At 32.9% G+C, this 20,745-nt stretch overlaps 2 protein-coding genes and 2 long non-coding RNA genes across 5 annotated transcripts; 2 read left to right on the top strand and 2 right to left on the bottom strand.

Annotated features, from left to right (window-relative positions):
• The first annotated feature begins 1,382 nt into the window (after nucleotides 1–1,382).
• Nucleotides 1,383–6,217, top strand: LOC115874146 (zinc finger MYND domain-containing protein 10). Its single transcript, XM_030889240.1, has 8 exons — nucleotides 1,383–1,624; nucleotides 1,690–2,258; nucleotides 2,313–2,421; nucleotides 2,473–2,653; nucleotides 2,707–2,905; nucleotides 4,809–5,121; nucleotides 5,599–5,789; nucleotides 5,842–6,217. Exons 2-8 carry the CDS (start codon nucleotides 2,173–2,175, stop codon nucleotides 6,020–6,022), a joined length of 1,260 nt encoding a protein of 419 aa, XP_030745100.1. The 5' UTR covers nucleotides 1,383–1,624; nucleotides 1,690–2,172; the 3' UTR covers nucleotides 6,023–6,217.
• LOC115874145 (DNA helicase MCM8-like) lies at nucleotides 6,026–11,802 on the bottom strand. 2 transcript variants are annotated; one of them, XM_030889238.1, is made up of 11 exons: nucleotides 11,242–11,802; nucleotides 10,578–11,188; nucleotides 10,427–10,525; nucleotides 10,211–10,369; nucleotides 9,945–10,161; nucleotides 9,731–9,891; nucleotides 9,269–9,481; nucleotides 6,795–6,910; nucleotides 6,523–6,742; nucleotides 6,308–6,469; nucleotides 6,026–6,254 (listed from the first exon to the last, which is right to left on the bottom strand). In XM_030889238.1, the coding sequence occupies exons 1-11, from the start codon at nucleotides 11,306–11,308 to the stop codon at nucleotides 6,051–6,053; spliced, it is 2,229 nt and encodes a 742-aa protein (XP_030745098.1). In that variant the 5' UTR covers nucleotides 11,309–11,802; the 3' UTR covers nucleotides 6,026–6,050. The 2 variants fall into 2 exon arrangements, with proteins under 2 accessions (XP_030745098.1, XP_030745099.1); XM_030889239.1 differs by lacking the exons at nucleotides 6,523–6,742; nucleotides 6,795–6,910 and having other exon boundaries at nucleotides 11,242–11,801.
• Nucleotides 11,803–15,938: 4,136 nt separating this feature from the next.
• Nucleotides 15,939–16,503, top strand: LOC115874136. Its single transcript, XR_004048779.1, has 2 exons — nucleotides 15,939–15,997; nucleotides 16,069–16,503. It is a non-coding gene; the product is annotated as an uncharacterized LOC115874136 (long non-coding RNA).
• Nucleotides 16,369–17,331, bottom strand: LOC115874135. The gene is made up of 3 exons (XR_004048778.1): nucleotides 17,306–17,331; nucleotides 17,088–17,220; nucleotides 16,369–16,493 (listed from the first exon to the last, which is right to left on the bottom strand). It is a non-coding gene; the product is annotated as an uncharacterized LOC115874135 (long non-coding RNA).
• Between the last annotated feature and the right edge of the window lie 3,414 nt (nucleotides 17,332–20,745).

Raw genomic sequence — 20,745 nt, 5'->3', positions numbered from 1 at the left:
TAAACTAGTTAAATATTTTTGAATATTATTTTTATTTTTTTGTTCTTTAACATTGTAAACATTTATAAATGTTTATTTTAACAATAAGACTGACAATATTATTTGTATAATGTTTTGTATTATCTTTTGTTTGTTTGTTTGTGTACCTTGTTTTTTTACTTTGTTTGTTAGTTTACCTTTGTCTACAAATTGAAAAAATTTTTGACAATAAAGGCATTTATTATTTATTTATTAACGATATGGCCAGCTTACGGATTTCCGGAAGGTTTACACTTTTTGCAGACGATGCTACAAAGTATTATTTTTAAGTCATAAATACTTTGGAGTGGAAAGTCTGATACTTTAACATACTTGGTAAGTCGAGATATGGCTTTAATTAAATATTGGTGTGACGCTAATAAGATATGTGATATTTCCAGTATCAATATTGAATGGAAATATCATACATTGGAAAATAAAACAGTGAATAGATTCTAAAGTTGGAGGCCCATGTCAGCTACATTATCCCTAGGATTTCCAGTGCCTTCTATGCCATGAAAGTTACCACAGCTCCGATTTGGGATATGTTTTTTGGGGACAGAAGATGGTTCAATGCAGTTTTCATAATTCAAAATAGGGCAATAAGAAATTTGTGTGTTGTTGACAATTGTTGTCGATATTGGAAGCTGCACGTCTAATGCATAAGAATTTCAGAGACTAAATTCAGAACGTGTCCGCCAACACCCGACAATCCTATGTGATTATGCTCCCGATACCATCATCGAGTTTGGTTCACGAATCATTTGTTTTCACTGGCAAAAAGATATTTAATCATCACCTGCCACTAAATATAAGAAATATATATCCTCATAAGAAAAAATTATCATAAGACTATAAGAGCCGCTAAGGACCTTTATTATAATAGGAGAATAGTTTAGAAAAAGGTCTTCGCTGGTTGCGAGGGCATATTATGATGTGAAGGAGTTTTTCGCTGATTCTTGGTGTGAAATATATAGCGAAAATGTCTGATTTCTGCCGTAGAGAGCGTTGCGGTCGGAATTTTTTGAAATCAACTGAAATGCACCAAGCCTATAGAATATTCTAAATTCGCAAAATTTGTAACGGGAATTATTTGGTATTAATTAGAGAACAACGGCCTACGGTCGAGTTGGCCGCTGCTGGCACGTATACGTAAAGAATCTTTTACGTGTATAAAAAATATAAGAAATGCGCATGTTCTCTATTAGAGAACAACGGCACAGACTACAAACATGTAAACGTTTACGTACGCATGCGCATTTATTATATTTTTTTATACACGTAAAAGTTTCTTTACGTCTACGCTTTGCGTCTACGGATGCGTGCCAGCAGCGGCCAACTCGACCGTAGGCCGTTGTTCTCTACTGTTTTTATTATTTTATTTACTATTGTTAAATATGGTGAATGCGCTGGGTAAGTGCGAGGTAACCATTAAGGTTTATACCCCGCAAAAAATGTGGTATTCTAATAAAACATAGGTACAATAGGTACATGTAGGTTTTTACTGCCGTATGAATATTCGCAGTTTAATGGCCGATCAAATAGCCACGAAGGTGTTAGTGAATAATATAATAAATATATTAGTGAGGCTGTATCCCGGTATTAGGTGAGTCTTTCTGTTTGCTAATCGCAAATTACCTGTTACCATAATTAAGGGATTTTTTGTATCAGATCGAGCCTGAAGCACTAGACTGAATAAAGCTGAGTCTGATCGTCTACATATTATTTTGCATCTCCAATTAAACCCCCCACAATCCATCCCTTTACAAATTTAAAGTACGGCATATAATGTATTGTGTCGTATCGAAGTCGGACTCGAAACTCAACTTGTTACATTAAGCCAATATCTAGGTATGTAAGGAGAGTTCCAAGTAAATAAACGTCGAATGGGTTGTCTATATAATGAATAAACCAGAATAAACTGAAAAAAAAACTGCCTGTTTTTTGTTCTGAATTTTTTTTTCAGTGTATAAAGGTGTATATGAATTATGGTTTCTATGGATGCAGTAACAGTACAAATTCATAGTTTATATCACTATAGTTACTATAGTTACCTTGTTTTGTCAATATGTCAATATTTTATACAAAACATGTATAAAACAAAGTATAAAACAAAGATATAAAAAAAATAAAAATTGCAAACTTATATTTGAAATGGAAAGTGTTTTACTGCCAAGTGAAATTGATTTTTTTGTTGAAGCCTTGCATCCTCAAAGAATGAAGAATTTAGGAACTGAACAGTAAGTAACGTATGTTTCATACATGAAGAAATAAATTATTGTGTTTTCTTTAAGATGGTTAGAATGGCATAACAGAATCCAGAAATTAAACCAAGAAGCTCTAGTTGAAGCAGCTTCTTTAAAAGAGGAACATGTCAAAGAAGCTTTAATTTCTTTTGGAAAAGTATTATTTTTAAGTCGTATCTTAAGATGACTAAGAAATTATTTATTCTAGGTATATGTACTTATACATGAAGCTATATTAATAAACATTTGGAAGCATAAGGTGCTGCCTAAATTATTACAGTTAGAACCAGCACCAGAGTGTACTTTCATAGCATATTCCATCCTGTATCATGAAGGGGTTTGTGTATCACTGTTAGAGCTATTTATGTACCATTCCAGCGCATGTGAAGGTTTCAAAATTTGTGATTTTTTACTCATAACATTAAATGTCGTTCTTTTGAAGCTCTAGGCGATTCAGCCATAGATCTACTTGATTACGTCACTGGTACTATATCCCAGCTCTTAAATGTCTTACCTAAAGACCAACCTGATCATAAAGAGACGTCTGAAGACGAATTGTGCCGACAAAGAACAAATTTGTCATTTGAAATAGGTATTCGGGGATTATCTATACTCAGATATCTTGTTGAGAATATGGACAGGTATGTATAAATAAAAAAAGTAGATTTGATCCACTTACAACCTGTATAATTCTTACTCAACCAATTGACAATATGTTTATAGGCTTGGTGCATTTCAGTTGATTTCAACAAATTTCGACTGCAGCGCACTCTACGCCAGAAATCAGAAATTATCATTATGTACTTCACGCCGGCGCCGCCGTCAGGGTACATCCACACTATCCTAGAAACGGCGTATCGGCGTAACGTCCTTGAATCGATTTCTAGCAATTCTATTGGCTGAAAAAGTCATCTGTCAGAAATTTTATCTGTCAAAAATTTCAGCCAATAGAATTACTGGAAATCTATCCAAGGTCGTTACGCCGCGCCGATACGCCGTTTTTAGGACAGTGTGCATGCACCCTCATGTTGATCACATTAAGATAATAGAGAACAACGGCACAGCCTACAAACACGTAAACGTTTAGGTATGCATGCGCATTTGTATATTTTGACATGTAAAAGATTTTTTACGTCTACGTATACGTGCCAGCAGCGGCCGAGTCGACCGTAGGCCGTTGTTCTCTAAGGCTCCGCGCGCACTGCATCGGATCGGACCGACCAGCAAAAGCGACTGCGACCATCGTACATATAGACGGCGCCGGCGTCCACTAAAACATTTCGGCCTGTAGAGGCCAGATTCCTACCTCGATCTACGATAGTCGAGTCATCGCCTTCGCCGTTTCTCGCCGGCCCGATCCGATGCAGTGCGCGCGGAGCTTAATATTGAAATCGTGGTTTTCATAATATTTAAGTATTTTGATTTTTTGCTAGTGCAGTTATTGAAACTATAAAACACGCTGGTATCTGGTACGAGGTTTGTGTGATGTAACGCTGTTTCGGGTAGTAAAAAATAAGTGAAAAAGAATTTGAACTAGGCGCCGTGTTGTGTTGTGAAAATTTCTAATGTTACTAAAATTGCCGAAAAAATGTTAATGCGTAAAGGAGAGCGTAATTAGAGCGTTGTTAGGTGCAATAACATTCAATAACTCGACTTTTCCGGATATTCAACTCTCAAACAACATTTCATAGTTTCTCACACCGATTTGATCAAAAGCAAAAATTAATTCAAGCAGTTCGACGAAACAAATGAGTAAACAAAGTGCTCGTTACATAATCAAAAAATTAAATAGAATTTGCAATATTAATGGTATACTTTTTTTAATCAATTAGATAATATTTTTTGAACATCTAAAATTATAATTATGTACCTTTAAAAAACTTTGTAACTTTGTTGTAGCCAAAATAGCCCCAATTATGCCCCACTAGCAAAACCGGTTATTAAACTACCTTAGTTGAATGAACTCATCTAAAGTGTTTTTAACTGGAATAATACAAGTTAGACCTTCTGCAGATATCAAAACATTTACTTTTTTATTTTTAGAATTTTCACAAATTATACTTCCTAACACTTTTAGAATAATTTCGTATACTCGCTATTTAAACCTGTGTATTTGTATATATTACGCTCAATAATCGAATTCGGGCAATGCCCGAAAAAAATACGCAAATCTAGTTTTGAGCAAATATTTTCCAAACCCTAAAAACCAACTAACCAATGAATTAACACCCTCCAAATAACCACGCTAACCAAGTCGCCAAATAACTAAACTAATCCAACCAAAAAGAGTGAAACCAATGCAATCAAATCACACTATAAGCAAAAAAAAAAGAATCGAATAAAATTAATTTTTCGGGTTTGGGAAATATTCCTTAGTCAAAACTAGATTTGCGTATTTTTCTCGGACATTGCCTGAATTCGACTATTGAGCGTAATATATAATATATTGATTCACCGGCGGAGAATGCACCAAGCCAATAGCAAATAGAATATTCAAAAACAATCTTACTAAGCGATTTTGACATAAATTTGATATATTTTTAGGCTCTCTATAAGCGTGTGTTCCAGGATATATACTACTCATGACATTCCAGTGCTCTTAACGGAAATACTTATTGGGAAACCCTGGTTTTGTGACGGGAAACAATACATTAATGGAAAATGGATGAATTGGGACGGGGAACAGTTATGTCAGGCCGAAGCCCAAGTTTGGTTGGCCTTAAGGCACGTTCTTTTGGATCCGGAATGTCCTAAATATTATCCAATAACTGAGAATAGGCGGAGACAGTTGGTAAAACTGATACCGCTGATGACTCCGAATATTTTGGACCAGTTATCACCATTGATGGAATTAAAGGTAAAAACATATAGGACCCTTCCTTATGTTCATACTGTCTTTATTTTATATTGCCAATCATTTGTAATGGGAGATCATAATCATAAAAAAACTTGAAGGGATGAGACCCTTATTTATGTTCGTAGTGTCTTTAGTATTTTTCATTCAAGAACTCCTAAATTTTATACGGTAACTGAGAACATGCGTAAAACATATCCCTTCTTTATGTTCATACTGTCTTTAGGTCATAGCAAGAAGAAAAATTGAAAGAACGAGATCCTTATTTATATTCATATTGTCTAGTTCATTCAAAATCTTCTAAATATTATCCTGCAATTGAGAACATGCGTAGACAATGTAAGACCCTTCTTTATGTTTATACTGTCTCTAGATTTTATTGGCAATCGTAAATAAAAATATATTAGTAAGAAAAAACTTGTAGGAATGGGACCCTACTTTAGTCTCATACCTTTAGTTTTTTTGTTCCATTCATTTTAGCACTGGTTGTGTAGAGTTTCTTGTATGGAAGAATACGCGACTCCTGCTAAACCAATACTTTTGGAACCAATTTTAGAAATTAAGGAAAGGATATTGCAAGATTGTGGCGCTAGATGGAAAAAAATAGCGGAGAATCAGGTGTCGAACGTTTTTTCGACTAACAGAGATGCTCTGCAACAAGCAGCCAGAAAGTAAGAAGTATTCATTGAATTTGTATAAATTATATGTCTTTTTCTTTTGAAGACTAAGTGAAGCCTACAACACTGACTTGATAGAAAAATTTGAGGCTAAGAGCACAAACGCCTGCGCCCATTGCAGAAAATCAGCAATCCAAAGATGTTCAAACTGCAAAAAGACTTGGTACTGCTCCAGGTCTTGTCAAATGGCTCAGTGGCAAGAACATAAAGAAAACTGCTTCATTTAAAAAAAATAAAAAATTATTATTAGCAAAACTATAAATATGCGGAGTTTAGTTGATAAGTATTCCTGCCTTTACTTAACAAGTATCCCTGTATATTTAAGGATTGTAACGTGTTGGTGAACTTTGACTGCAATATTCCTACCGATTCGCTTGCGTTTTTTATCTCTTGCAACGTGAATAAAGATTTAGATTCGATTTCTGACTTTCTTTGAAGCATTTCCACCAATTTCAGTACCTTAAAATAACGTTTTGAGTGCTTAAAAAAAAAAAAAAAATAAATGAGCTTACTTGGTTTTTGAAACTCATTCCCGTGCCCATTTGAGACCTGGTAGTGTCTAACATACCATCCTCGTTGGTGAATATGTCCACAATACTGTGTTTCATAATTTCTATAACGTCTCTTGCGTCATCTTCGGTAGCTTCTTCTCTTAACTCAGCTTTTGCTCTAGCCTAAATATACATTTCATATAGTGAAGGTTATGTACAAGAAATATAAAAAATACTTGTGTTAAACGTATAAGTGAATACAACTGCCTTGCTGTTACAGGTGTACAATCTCCCGAAGCGAACTGTTTACGTAAGGCAACATAAAATTCAGCTAAAATAGTCTTAGCACCATCTGAAATATACGGGTTGACGTATTTTTGAGCATAAGCAATATATTTTCTGAATAATTTATGTGGAAGTGGCTCTATGTCCTTCCCAAGTGTCTTCAAGCGATTTCTATGTTAAAAATATATTTTTTACATAACATACATTTCTTAGTAATGATTACCTTAGAGATTCTCTATTTGAAATTGAATCATTCATGTCCACATCACGGGAAATATATTTTCTTTTTTTGGTCGAGTGGGCTGACAAAATATGCTTCGAAAGATATTTATCGAAATCCTAAAATGGTATTCCTACTATTAGCCCCCCATACACGGAAAGGCCCAACCTTTCACCCAAAATATCATAGTTTTGTGAGAAAGGCCAAGTCCGCGGACTTTGCCTTTGCCTTTTTTTATTATGGTATTTTGGGCGAAAGGCACTGCCTCAAGGCAGGACCTTGTGGCCTGGCCTTTCCGTATATAGGCAGCTATTGAGTAACAAGTAACTATATTTGATATTAATTAAACTTTTAATTTCGTAATCGAGGGCGCGATTTTTAAATTGATTGTTGTCAACCATGGACATATACGGCGCCGAGCTGACGAACTGGAATTTAAATTTCGCGCTGGTAATTCAGGTGGTAGCTCTGCTGTAAAAAATGTCAAGTTGCCATATTTATTTATTTATTTCCTGACATTGCCATTCATTTTGACACTTAATTTTGTATTACGAGTTTTTGGTTTAAACAAAATGGTGTTTTGATATTTTAAGTTTAAAAATGTTTACTAGCAGACCTTGCAGTCGAACATTGTTCTTTTTAGAACCTCTTTTAGTGCGAAGTGTACAAGGTAGCTTAATATAGCCGTAAAAAACTCATCGCGACTTTATTAGAATATTTTGAACGGGAAAACGGTAGTAATGACCCTTTATGTCCTTTAAGTGCTATTAAGAAAATGAGTTTTGTCGATGTAAATAATAACTGTTTATATATTTATAATGTATTTATTTTTGTTTCCCAAAACATTTTGGTTAAAAGAAAATATGTATAAGTGGGCAACGCTATGCCGGCCAAGCTTAATCACGTGACTAAAAGTTTATTTGATATGAACTATAGGTTAATTAATATTTATGTATTAGTATGGGCTTATCTGTATCCGTCATGCGTCATTCCATCCATATTCCGTCACGTATGATCTGCCATTTTTGAAATAAACCAATAAAATTGCAAAAAAACGACGGACAACGCATTACGGATGCATGTAAACATACACTTTGGGTGTCACATAGGTGCAAGAAACACTCCTGAGGCTTTTCTGAAAATCAAATTGTTGAAAATTTACATTTTCTTGCCTAACAGACGAACTGATGTGAAATATACATGGACCATGGACCGGTTACCTAGTTGTCTCTAACTCGGTTTCAACTCCAACACATTGCAGGGATAGGCGATAATCTGTAGAGTTTATAATAGTCCAAGATCCCAGAGCGATCTGACATAATTTATTTTCACAAGGATGAAACCTTAGGCTCTCAGTAGTGCTCTCATGTTGTGCTTTGAATACCGGGTGAGGAAGATAACTAAAAATATGGATCTTACTCTATAAGTATATGGTATTTCTTTACAATGCATTGTTGCCTTGCAATGTTGCCACCTCTTACGTTGCATATTTATGTGTATTTTCTAATTTTCTACACAATTCAAAATTACCAAAATTAACTGGTAGTACTAAAATTATCAGTGGGTTTACTAATATTCGAGAAAACCGTACTGTATTTATTTCTTAATATGCACTAATATATTCTTAGTTATTTTCAACTTAACTGGAAGAATAAGAGCTAAAACGGACAAAGCGGTATGATGGCGTCGCGGCGTGTTTCAAACCACGGTTCGGCACCGCAACTGCGTAGCTTGGAGGTAGGCGTAAAAATAGAGGAGCAATTGCATGAGCGTGGCCATCATGTGGCCATAGTCCGCAAGTTAGCCGGCTACATACAGTTGTTGCTTTATTTTTTACCGCTAGTCTGCCGCAATAAAGGGAGAAGCGGGAAGCCTGTCACTATGGACGTAAGCTTAGTCTAATTCTAGTGTTTTGGGCAATAGAAGTGCCATTAAGCACCCGGCGCACACCGCTTCAAAACAGCCTCGTGTGTCAAGTTAGGTTAGGTTTAAAAATTATTGCAGATTCTTTTTTCGCCATATTACAATATATTTTCAATAAAGTTAAATGCATACTTTTTTATCTTTGTGGTAAAGCGGATCCTACACGATGCTTCCAACGTTGGAATCAACGTTGGACGCATCATTTGGCATAGGCTTCGACAATATTGCAATTCACAAGTGTGTCTCCTACCCTACACGATATGGCAAATGTTCATGTGCCCAACGTTGGAAGGTCGAAATTATTTTACGAAATTTTCATTTTGTCCTGATTTACGTCTTTGAACACCTGCACTTTTTCAAAGACACACTGTATAGTCTGTCCAGTAAGAGTGACTCTTGAGCTGTATATTTTTCTTACCGGAAGGTCAAAATTATTTTAAGAAATTTTCATTTTGTCCTGATTTACCACGTCTTTGAACACCTGCACTTTTTCAAAGACATACTGTATAGTCTGTCCAGTAAGAGTGACTCTTGTAGCTGTATATTTTTCTTACCTCATCTGGTTTATCCAGCAAAATAAAAATCAGATCAAATCTGGACAGCATGGGTGAGCCAATTTTTAAATTTTCTGCTACAGTCTTTGCCTTGTTATAGTGGCCTCCAGCCGGATTGGCTGCTACTAAGAGAGTGGGTTTTGTCGGTAATGAACATACTACACCAGCCTTAGCTATGCTTATGCTTTGTTGTTCCATTGCTTCTAATAAACCCTAAAAATGTTGTCTTATTTAACAAAATATTAATCACTACATAATGCCTTTTAAATCAGTGCAAATAATTTAATTGAGCCTAAAAACAAATCTATGAGCAAATTTTAAAAATCATTCTAGAGCTGAGTGGCTCTCAAAAGGTGATTTTTTTAATATTTGGAAAGTGGTAAAAAGATATACTTCTTTTATAAAGATTCTATGAAAATATTTGCATTTATTTAAGCGACACCCCCTATACTTTAAGAATACCGCATGTTGAGTTGGCATCTTGTCAAATTCATCTATACAACAACATCCTTGATCTGATAACATTAGAGCTCCTGCTTCTAAAGAGTATTCACCTCCAGTTTCCCTGGTCATCGTTACTGTTAAACCTGACGTAGTGCTACCGCTACCACAAACATAGACTCCTAAAATATTGTATGTATAAACAAAAAAATGTATATAATTTTACTATGTATACCTCTAGGAGAGACATTTGTGCAACTCTTTAACATTTGACTCTTTCCCAGACCTGGGTCACCTATTAACAGCACATGAGATTCTGCCCTAGACGTGTTAGATTTGGTACCCTTAAATAGGGCTAGCAGTAAGCCGGCTTTTATTAATTCATGTCCATAAATTGAGGGACTTAATGAGTTCACTAAATAAGTGAACAAATTTGGATTAGCGTGGATTTCCTTTAAAATATAATCAGTAATAACATAACAATCACATATTTTACTTTACTTTTATTGCATAATAATCTTCAGATGTGAAATTCATTATGTCGTGCGAATTTGATCCCTCACTTTCAGTTTTATTGTTATAAACTGATACAACTTCTAAATACAAATTAAATACTGAGTTTTGTTTATTTTTACACTTATTGCTATTTGGATCTCTGACCTAAAACATAATTCCTCATAATATTTAATTTTTTTTATTCAATTCCATATACCATACCTTAATAACTCCAGATATATTTATATCATCCCCAGGTGAACAAGAGTTCACTAAATCTGCTGTCAATTCACATTCTAAAGTTTGTGGAACCATTGCCGACTAAAAAACAAACATTTAATAATATAAAATATGTTTCTTTAGAGCTTATTACATCTGATTCTTGTATAGTTATGCTTTGCCAATATACAGTTTTCGTTAAAGGAGAATTATAAAGAGATTTAAAGTGACCCTTAGTTCGGCAGCCATGCGTTTGGCATTTTTCTAAAGGTGTATACACTCCGTTGGCTTGTTTTACCACTTGAGTTTGTTGGCATACCTCACAATAAAACGCCATAACATTACATATAATCTTTACCATGCTAGCTTTAATCACTGTGCCACAAAGGGAAACAAATTTACCAAAATAATTAACATTAACATCCTTCAGTAGTAAAATTGGTTCAAAATTAACAATTCTAACACGGATTACTGTGAGAGCTTTTAAAATTTTTTGTTCGTTTTGGATATCTTTTCGAATCTGGTTAATGTGATCATACATTGCAAAGCCTAGAGTATTTAAAGTAAATTCAGTTGAGTTAATTAATTCTTCATTAAATTCTGGCCATTGGAGAATAAAATGTTCGTCACTTAAAATTAATTTGTAATCTAACATGAAGAAATGATCTTTCTCTATTTGCTGTAAGGGATAACATAAACAATTTCTGTTTATATGGGCCTGAAAGAATGTTGCATTTTTGATGATTTTCTCCTTATGTTCCTCTTCTAAAATTAAACTAAATATAACATAGGGAGTGGATTAAATCAGCTGTACTTACCTAAAGATAAAAAATATAAATCCAGACCTGGATAATCATTAATTACTAAATTATTAACATTTTCCATTGCACTGACAAAATTATTTAATGCATTGAAGTCTGAAATCTCTATGGGTTTGTTTTTGTTTCACAGCCATAGACAAACAGAAAAATTAAAAGACTGCCAGAAGACCATCAGAAGACATACGACGCGCAGGCAAATGTACCTGTAGCGCATCGACACAAGTACCGAAATACGTTCATCTAGCTATCTGTGTTTCGACACTAGTCCGTTAGTCTTAGCATATTCAGAAAGAACACGCTAACCTCCAGCGTTGCCAATTTGTGGGGAATTCCCCAAATTTTGGGGAATCCGGAGCCGATTGGGAGTTTTGTGGGGATTTTAGCAATAGGGGGCGAAAATAAGGGGAGTTTCAACATTTTATTGCTGCAAGGATATATAGAAGAAGGATATTCAACTCCCTATAGCGGGCTATGTAGGAAAATATGCCGTATTTTGTCGAGGAAGACGATTTCGTCACGACCAATGAGCGTCGAGTAGAGATGGGCAAAAGTAACCGGTTTTTTGAATAACCGGTATTTTCCTCTAAAATAACCGGTTATTTAAAGGTAGTTTTTTTTCACCAGTTAACCTAATAACCTTGCATTACGTTCAATAACCTATAGCCGGTTATTTTTTAAAAAATCGTACTTGTTTAAAACAAGTAACAATTAAATATTAGCTGTTTGAATCGTAAATTTCGAAGAAGCGAACGGCACGGATCTTCCAGATATTACGACGATAACGGGAGATCCCGCTCCCGCTCCCAAAACGAAAATATATGACATCAAACATCAAATGTCAAAATTAAATCAGGCATCAGGCGAACCCTGATGATAATAATCAAAACAACGGCCAAATGGCCCTGACAGGTCAGGCCGTAAAACAAAGTACTAATGGCATAGACTACTACTAGCCACCAGCTAGCCAAGTGATACGAACCTAACTTCAAATAGATTCTCTAAATTCTATATTAAATTTTAACCAACTTTAACGGATTTTCAACGGTTCTTCAAAAGTTTTCCATGGTTTCGCCCAGTTTCACCCACGTTTCACCGTAAATATATTTTATTTGTAGTTTGAAGTCTCTCTTGAAGCTTAGACTAAGAATACAAAATTGAAGTTCAAGTAATGAATGAAGATAATCTTTCATTATTTATTCATTTTAATCTCTTTATTTTTCTTTGGTATTTGATTAAAATAAATTGGTTGTAGATTGTAGAACTTGTGAGTTGTGTGGTTTATTTGAACGTTAAGTAATTACTAGTTTTAATATCATATCCATGTCTAGTCAAAAAAGTGAGGTTAGCATTTTTATTTAAACTCATTTTGTACATATACATACTTACATTGCTACAATCTCTATTTAATCATGCGATTTAACTAAGTTTATTATCTAAATTTGAAGTAGAGCTATGGAGTGTAGAGGTAAGTAAACCTATAGGAAAACTAAATATTTAGTTTTGCTAGGTTAGGTTATTTGAATAACCGGTTAATTTGTGTCGGTTAATTTTGTCAAGTTATTATTTTTTAAAGATAATTCCGGTTAACCTATAACCGGTTTTTTACCAATAACCGCCCAACTCTAGCGTCGAGTATTTGAAATTGAAAACATATAAATTGACGGTAACCTATGTTTTTTGACTCATTTCACTGACAGATGTGATGTGATTATTATTGTAATTTATAGATCCAAACGTTTTTTGAAAAAATAATGTATTTTAAAGTTATTTCCTAGAGTTTGGTTTGGCCTTCTATATTCTGGTATTTGTCTACTAATAAATAATATCTTATTTTGTATTTCGATGTATGGAAATCCGCAAGTTTTGTATCTGAAGCCGCAAAGAAATTTCGCTCTATAGTGAGAAAAATGTTATTATATCTTTTTAGACGTGTAGAATTACAAAATTTCTTATTTCAGATGTTCTAAATGTGAGTGCTTGTCAAAAATTTAAATATATACTTGATCAGTGCCTTCTAATAAAAGATCAGCCTACGGGCGGACTTTTGTTTACTTCATCAGCTGTACATACTTAGATATTGGGTTAGATTCCGTTTCATATTTTGTCGGTTGATTTTTGGTTTTAACGTGGTTTTAACTCTTTGATTTTTGGTATTATTTATTATTGTAGTGCAAAAAACTAATTATTTTGGTGTTGAAGTGACATAAACTACTACCAGATATATGGTCACTCTCGGTTTCGCATAAAAAAATAGAAATTTTAAAAATTACACGTTGTGCAAGTGATTTAACCTAAAAGTGCCCATACATTTTTACTTATCGTGATTTTTGTGTGTGTTTTTATGACTCTAACAATTCATCAATAAAGCTTAAGTGGAGTGTGTTATTGGTGCTATGCCTCATCTTTGTTGTGTTTCCTGGTGGAAAGGATAGTTACTAAGGATAGTTATTATACTAGGCAGCCTAAAGTGTCCGGAAGAGCAAGAAAAGTGGGTACGAGTTATAAATCAAGAGAATTTTATTGAAAATATCTTTAATAAATTTAAAAATAATATTCTCCCATGATGGTATTAATGAAAACTGGACAATTATGTTTATTTTATTCATATTGTGGAATCTCCACTCCAAGTGTTGCTGGTTCAGCTTCGATAGATTCAAACACGTAGGTAGGTATTATGATCTAGGGAAAAATAAAAGAATATGTGTATTAGAGATCATGAAAAAGATTATTATTTTGAGTTCAAATTTTAAAAAAGATTTTTGTAAAGACAAGACTGATACAGTTTAAAAAGAAGAAGAATGTGTTTTTGTTTGATAATATATAATGTATGTTAAGCATAACATATATTTGTTCAGTAATTTTAATGAATAGTATTGATTATTTATAATACCAAATTAATATCAAATATTTAAGTGATGGCTGAATACAATATGAATAAAATAACAATAAAATTGGTATATTTGCATAATACAAAATTAAGTTTTAAGAATAAAGGTGTTACTAAAAATACTAAGAAATTCATATTTCTTTGTTTTAATTGGTCTAATGTTATTTACATTTTACGTAAGAATTATACCGTATCATCGAAAAAATCGGCGTCTAGTTGGCTTGGAAATAAACATCGATGACATTCCCTAAATAACTGTACACATAAAATAATTAACTAGAATTTTACAATCTTGGAAAATTTGATATTCTTGAACCTTGATTCTAAATATTCTAAATTTTTTGATTTTCTTGGAATTTAGGTTCGGGAAAAACGCTGATTGATTTTTCATTTGGTTTTTCATTATTTTTATTTGGTTTAAAAAAAAACGGTTCGGCTAACATTATAGCCTCCATCAGTGTTGTGTCATATGAAAAAAATAGTGTCGAATATAATCCAAAAAATTGCATATAAAATATTCACACCACGCACATAATGTTTACTGCGTACTCCATAGTCAATGTAGATAATTTTAGTGTTAAGAATAATAATTTTAAAAAATATGTGGTCATCTTTTGATAAGTTTATATTAGTTTATTAATTGCAGTAAACATTATGAGGTGTGAATTATATTGTATATGTAATTTTTGGATTATATTCGACACTATTTTCTCATATGACACAACACTGTGAAAAACTATAGTTAGCCGAAACGTTTTTTAAACAAATAAAATGAAACCCCAAAATGAAAACTTAATCAACGTTTTTCCCAAACCTAAATCCCAAGAAAATCAAAATTTTAAAATAATTTAACATATAAAATGCCAGCGATCTTCATTTCATAGCCATCGCTGACGCTTTTTAGATAATATTGTATTATTTGTAAATATAATTTTTCGAACATTGATACTTGCAAAATATACATATAAATTTTGTGAATGCAAATAATAATACATCACTATTAGTAGATATTAAATGTTTTTTGTTAAATTAGATCGATTTTCAAACCCCAAAATTTAAAATATATTTACATTTTACCCATTATCTTATGTACCTATACATTATTTGTACATTGTAAAACATTTGCTGCATTTGTATGGTTCATAGTTTATTTGTCACAGTATTTATTACTATAAATAGGTATATATGTTGTAGTTATTAACTGTATATTATGTATATTTCATTTAAACTATATCATTTTTAAAATACAAACCAAAAATCTGAGGAATAATTATGTTTTCCATGTATTCTACAACATATTTATTAATCCGTTATATCTAACTAGCGTGACGTCATAAATCTCGCCCGTAGGCTGATCTTTTAATAGAAGGCACTGACTTGATATATTATTTCAAGTTATATGCTTTGACATTTTTTGGAAGTAAACAAATACTGAAGAAAGTGTTGTGCCTTCACAGAATTTAAATTGGCATTAGGAATAGATTTCCTTGATTTAGTAATGATATTGCTCATAGAAATTGATAATGTGAAGAATAACAATACAGGAATATAGAATAACAAGAAAGAAATTCTAGCAGCAAGTTAGGTTATGAGATAAATTTTATTTATATAGTTTGTTTAAAGAGTTTAGTTTGAAAAAAAGGTAAAACAATTATTATTCTCCAGGTCATTTGATAACTGTTGTTAATTGATAACATATTACAGGGACACAGTAAAAAGACAAAACATTTAGACCCTTTGAAAGAGAAATGTTTGCAATGGATATTAATAAATTCTAGCCAATTTGTATGATGTACAATGCAGGCAATATTTCTGCCTCTTAATGCACTATTCGCGTAAAAGAAGATGTGGGTATTGTATTTATAGGTAGTTAATGATATATGGAATATATTTCTATATTATTGCAATAACGATGTCTTTATGTTGTATTTTTTTAGAACAGATTTATTATTAGTTGGCTAGTGTGTTAGTAGGATAGCCATTGGTAGTTATAAAGTATGAAGTCGTCAGGTATTAATAATAGGAATTGATCAAAGCTTATACATTTATTGTGAATTTAAGTAGTTAGAGTTTTGGTTGTTTAATAGACGAATTAATGTGCTTATTGTGTATCTAATTAAAAGAACAATGAAAAGTTGAATACCATAGGGGTACGTATGTTATACAAAGAATTTGCATCAACATTTTTTTGGTTATATACTTGTACTGATGACAAATAGCAAGAAAATTATACAAGTAAAACATATTTTTAACTTATTTCTCTAATGGGATTTTGGTATTGATCTACTTAGTAGGATATGCAGTTATCAATCATATTTTTGAATATTTATATTCAATATTGTTCAGGAACAGCCCAATTACTCTGAAAAAAATATATGGTCAAATTCTTTGAAAAGAAACTTTTAAAATCAGTAATGATAAAAAAATATATAATTGTTGTATAGCAGAACCAGGGGACACAGAATTAGGGGAATTAACAATAGATTATTAAAAACTGCCTTCTCTTAAAAAAGTAGTATTATATGCACTTAGAAAACTATAAAGGATATAAGTACACATAGAAAGAAAGTAAGTATCTATACTACTGATATATATATATATATATATATATATATATATATATATATATATATATATATATATATATATATATATATATATATATATATATATATATATATATATATATATATATATATATATATATATATATATATATATATATATAACTATATATGAATACGATACCTACAGTATACAATATTATTAGTATAAAAATAACAGCACAGTCGGCACACTTTAAAATAAAAAAGCAGCATAATATTCAGGTATGTATAAAAGTAAAATTTTCTCAAAAATATTAGAATATGAAATAAATTGCAACTAAATTTTAATTAATAAACATAAACAAATAAAATTGTCAGTGTTATTAAAACTTTATGTAAATATATGTTACCTTAATACTTTGTCTTTAATCCTACTCTTCTGACATGGCTTTTCAAACTTATGCCCAAATCTCAATTCTTGTTATTAAGAATAATATTTATGAACTTTTGTTTCCATATTAATTTCAATATATTTGAATAAAACTGGAAAAATAATCAATATTGGCACTTGAAATTTTAACTTCTTATGTCCTTAAATTATTTATATTGTGTTATACATAATACTTACATAAATATTCAATTTAAAAATAGATCAGCACTTGAACGAGTGAATATAAAATAGTATATTATCAATTTCTATGAGCAATATTATTACTAAATCAAGGAAATCTATTCCTAATGCCAATTTAAATTCTGTGAAGGCACAACACTTTCTTCAATATTTGTTTACTTCCAAAGGGCAAAGGGTATAACTTGAAATATTTCAAGTATATATTTTAATTTTTGACATTAAGCACTCACATTTAGAACATCTGAAATAAGAAATTTTGTTATTCTACGCGTTTAAAAAGATATAACATTTTCTCACTATAGAGCGAAATTTCTTTGCGGCTTCAGATACAAAACTTGCGGATTTCCATACATCGAAACCAAACCTCTAGGAAATAACTTTAAAATAAATTATTTATTCAAAAACGTTTGGATTTTGGATCTATAAATTACAATAACAATCTCATCACATTTGTCAGTGAAATGAGTCAAAAAACATAGGTTACCGTCAATTTATATGTTTTCAATTTCAAATACTCGACGCCCATTGGTCGTGACGAAATCGTCTTCCTCGACAAAATACGGCACGTTTTTTTTGGGCCAGTCGAATATCCTTATTCTATATATCCTTGTATTGCTGATTGAAAATGGCGTAAAATTTTTAGCTTTAAAAACGGAGCGGGACGATATATCTTTCCCAACTTAAAAATTATAATCTGCTTTTTACTTGTGCTTCCCTTTGCAAATGCTTCAGTTGAAAGAAAATTTAGTGACCTCAAATTATTTAATGACTACTAGCACAGAATATCTGTGCTACTAGGGAAGGGATTAAAAAACAAGGAGGTAATTTACAGTTTAATCTCTCTAACATATATAATAAATATTGTATTTTTATTAAAATTATTTTTTTTTGTTAAAATAATCATATGGGGAATTTTTGGTGAATCGGGACATTTTTCTCCCCAAATTGGCGAATTTAATTTAGATTTTTGGGTAGTTTAGAAAATTGACATTGGCAACGCCGCTAACCTCATTCTTTTTTGTTTGTTGTTTGTTCAAAAAGCGTCACGCGGCGTAGTACAAAGGCTTGATCATTTTTTAAGAAATTTTGATTGTTAATTTTATTTTTGTGCAAACTAAACAGTTGTTTTTTATTAAAAAATAGCAGACAAAGGTAAGAAAGGTAATGTCCATGCAGAAGTTTTTATTTCACAGACTATTCTTTCTAGAAATTATACCATCCAGCCCTCCTATTTAATTATTAAATGAAAGTGTGAAAGAGATATCAAGGTCTATTCTGTTAAAATATCATCCGACCAGTCTAGGCCCTGTTGTGAACCAGAAGGTGTGCTAAGTTGGATGTTGGATATAGAATGGAAGGAATATCATGGCCGAGAACAAGGCATAATTGTATGCCCCTTGATGTAGGGGGGTAGGTTTGTTTCTAATAGGCAGTAAAACCAAAAATTCTACTGTGAATCTTCATATTCTAGGCCTGTAAAGATAAATAATTCCTGGAGCCATCTCGAGGTATAGTACTCAAGTCGGATCGAATCAATAGATAGCACAATGAAAAGAAATAATAGCCATCATAAAACTGTAAATATGTATATAACTAGTACAATGTAGCTATTTAACTGTAAGTACAATGTAGCTAGATATTTAGTAGAATAGGGGTATTATAAATTAATACAAAATACAATAATTGGTCACTCTTTCCATTCCCATTCAATTCTTCCCATTTAATCATTTTCCCATAAAAAAAGGAAAATTAAAATTAAGAGTGCCGTTAACCAAAAATAGTGAAATAAATGGAGATAGTCAAATTTTATATTAGCGTGTAAGACTTTGATTAAAAAGGTGTAAAAGGATTATAAATGCTGTATTTATATCCTTTAATATCATGATAATATAAAAATTGAGTAGGTATCTCCATTTATTTCACTGTTTTTGGTTAAGGGCACTCTTAGTTTTAATTGCCTTAAAAATAATAAGTATAATAATAATTTAAATCTCCCGCTCTTTCATAGTTCGTACCTGTAGCCAAGTAGAGGGCGCTAAAAGCGCAATCTCCCAACATTTTACCACGCGATTCACCACTCTCTAAACTATTAACTTTCTCTATGCACTGATGGCTGCCGGGAAAAATGACGAAATATTATGATGAGACGGGTGGCGGGAAGAAACTTTTCCTTCCCTCTTACTCCGCCCACGTATTTTTAAATCGACAGTGGCGCCCTCTGACAGCAGGATTTGGCAATTCTTGTTCCAAATCCTGCCATTTAAGTTTTTGCACCGTGCTTCTACCCTCCATAGTAGCGTATTTTAAATCTGATGGAAAAAATGGCGACTGATCCCAGAGCGCTCACAACTAATCGGCGCGTTCAGCAGAAAATTAGTGATCGCTGCGGTAGCGCTACGTCCGTGGCTACGTCCTGATCACAGAATATAGTCCTGATGAACGCGACCAATCTATCTATAGTCCAGGCTGTAATCAGTGTTGCCAACTGTTTGGCGCTTTACAGCGCTTTCAGGTAAAGTCCCTACTTTCAGGTGGAGCGGAGCATAAGCGGAGCGTCCGCGCGGACCTTTGAATAAAAAGGCGCGGACGGATTAAATCTTCCGGACGGAGCATACGCTACCCATGTGAAATTGTTCATATAAACACATTGCTCGAAGTCGCGGACGGTCCGCTCTGATCTGAAAGCGCTGTTATACCGATATGGCGTGCTCAAAATTCCGCTACACGTTACAAAAAACAGCTATATACCACCTAAATTTTCTATAATTTTAATACAGTCACAAAAAATTAAATATTGAGAAGTTGTAATGAAGTAAATTAAACATTATTTTTTAATTTACTTGAAATAAGAAAAAAAAAATTTTTTTTGATGGACACAAATTCCGCTACAAGGGCTAAACTTCCGTTACCGTAGCGGAATTGCAGTAGCTTGAATATGCGTTATAATCATAGAAAGAATATAATGCTTCCGCACGTTATGAAGATCTGTGCGTATGTTTTTCCATTTAATTACCTGTGTTGCGTACACACTAGGGTTCACGGCACGCCATTACCCGCTATCACACGTGTCATGGACGATTCGTCTGTCCCAGAGGTCCCAGATCTCATGTGTACACTCTTTCCCACGTCGCAACATGTGGGCTCACGTGGGATGACGTGGCGTTTGGCCTAATGGGGTCCCGGCATAAGGCTCTGCGCTGACAGGCAATTTTCAAGTCGGTCGACTATTTAGTTGCAGATTTGTAACGAATGTTTTCTTATAAAGCTGCGCACAGATGCAATCAAATAGTTGGCCAATCGAATGTATTGTTTCGCTTTTGCAAAAAAAATTGCATATCAGCGCGCTAATAGGCAGCTGGTAAGCAGCAACTGCTTCAGTGTGGAGGAGCCCCGTGTCGTGTTGGAAAGGGTACCTATTAAAATGTGCCAAAGGTAAA

Source organism: Sitophilus oryzae, unplaced genomic scaffold (genome assembly GCF_002938485.1).
Source record: "Sitophilus oryzae breed Bouriz unplaced genomic scaffold, Soryzae_2.0 scaffold_122_pilon_pilon, whole genome shotgun sequence".
In the NCBI taxonomy this organism is placed as follows: Eukaryota; Metazoa; Arthropoda; class Insecta; order Coleoptera; family Curculionidae; genus Sitophilus; species Sitophilus oryzae.
This window is presented reverse-complemented; position numbering and strand designations above follow the sequence as displayed.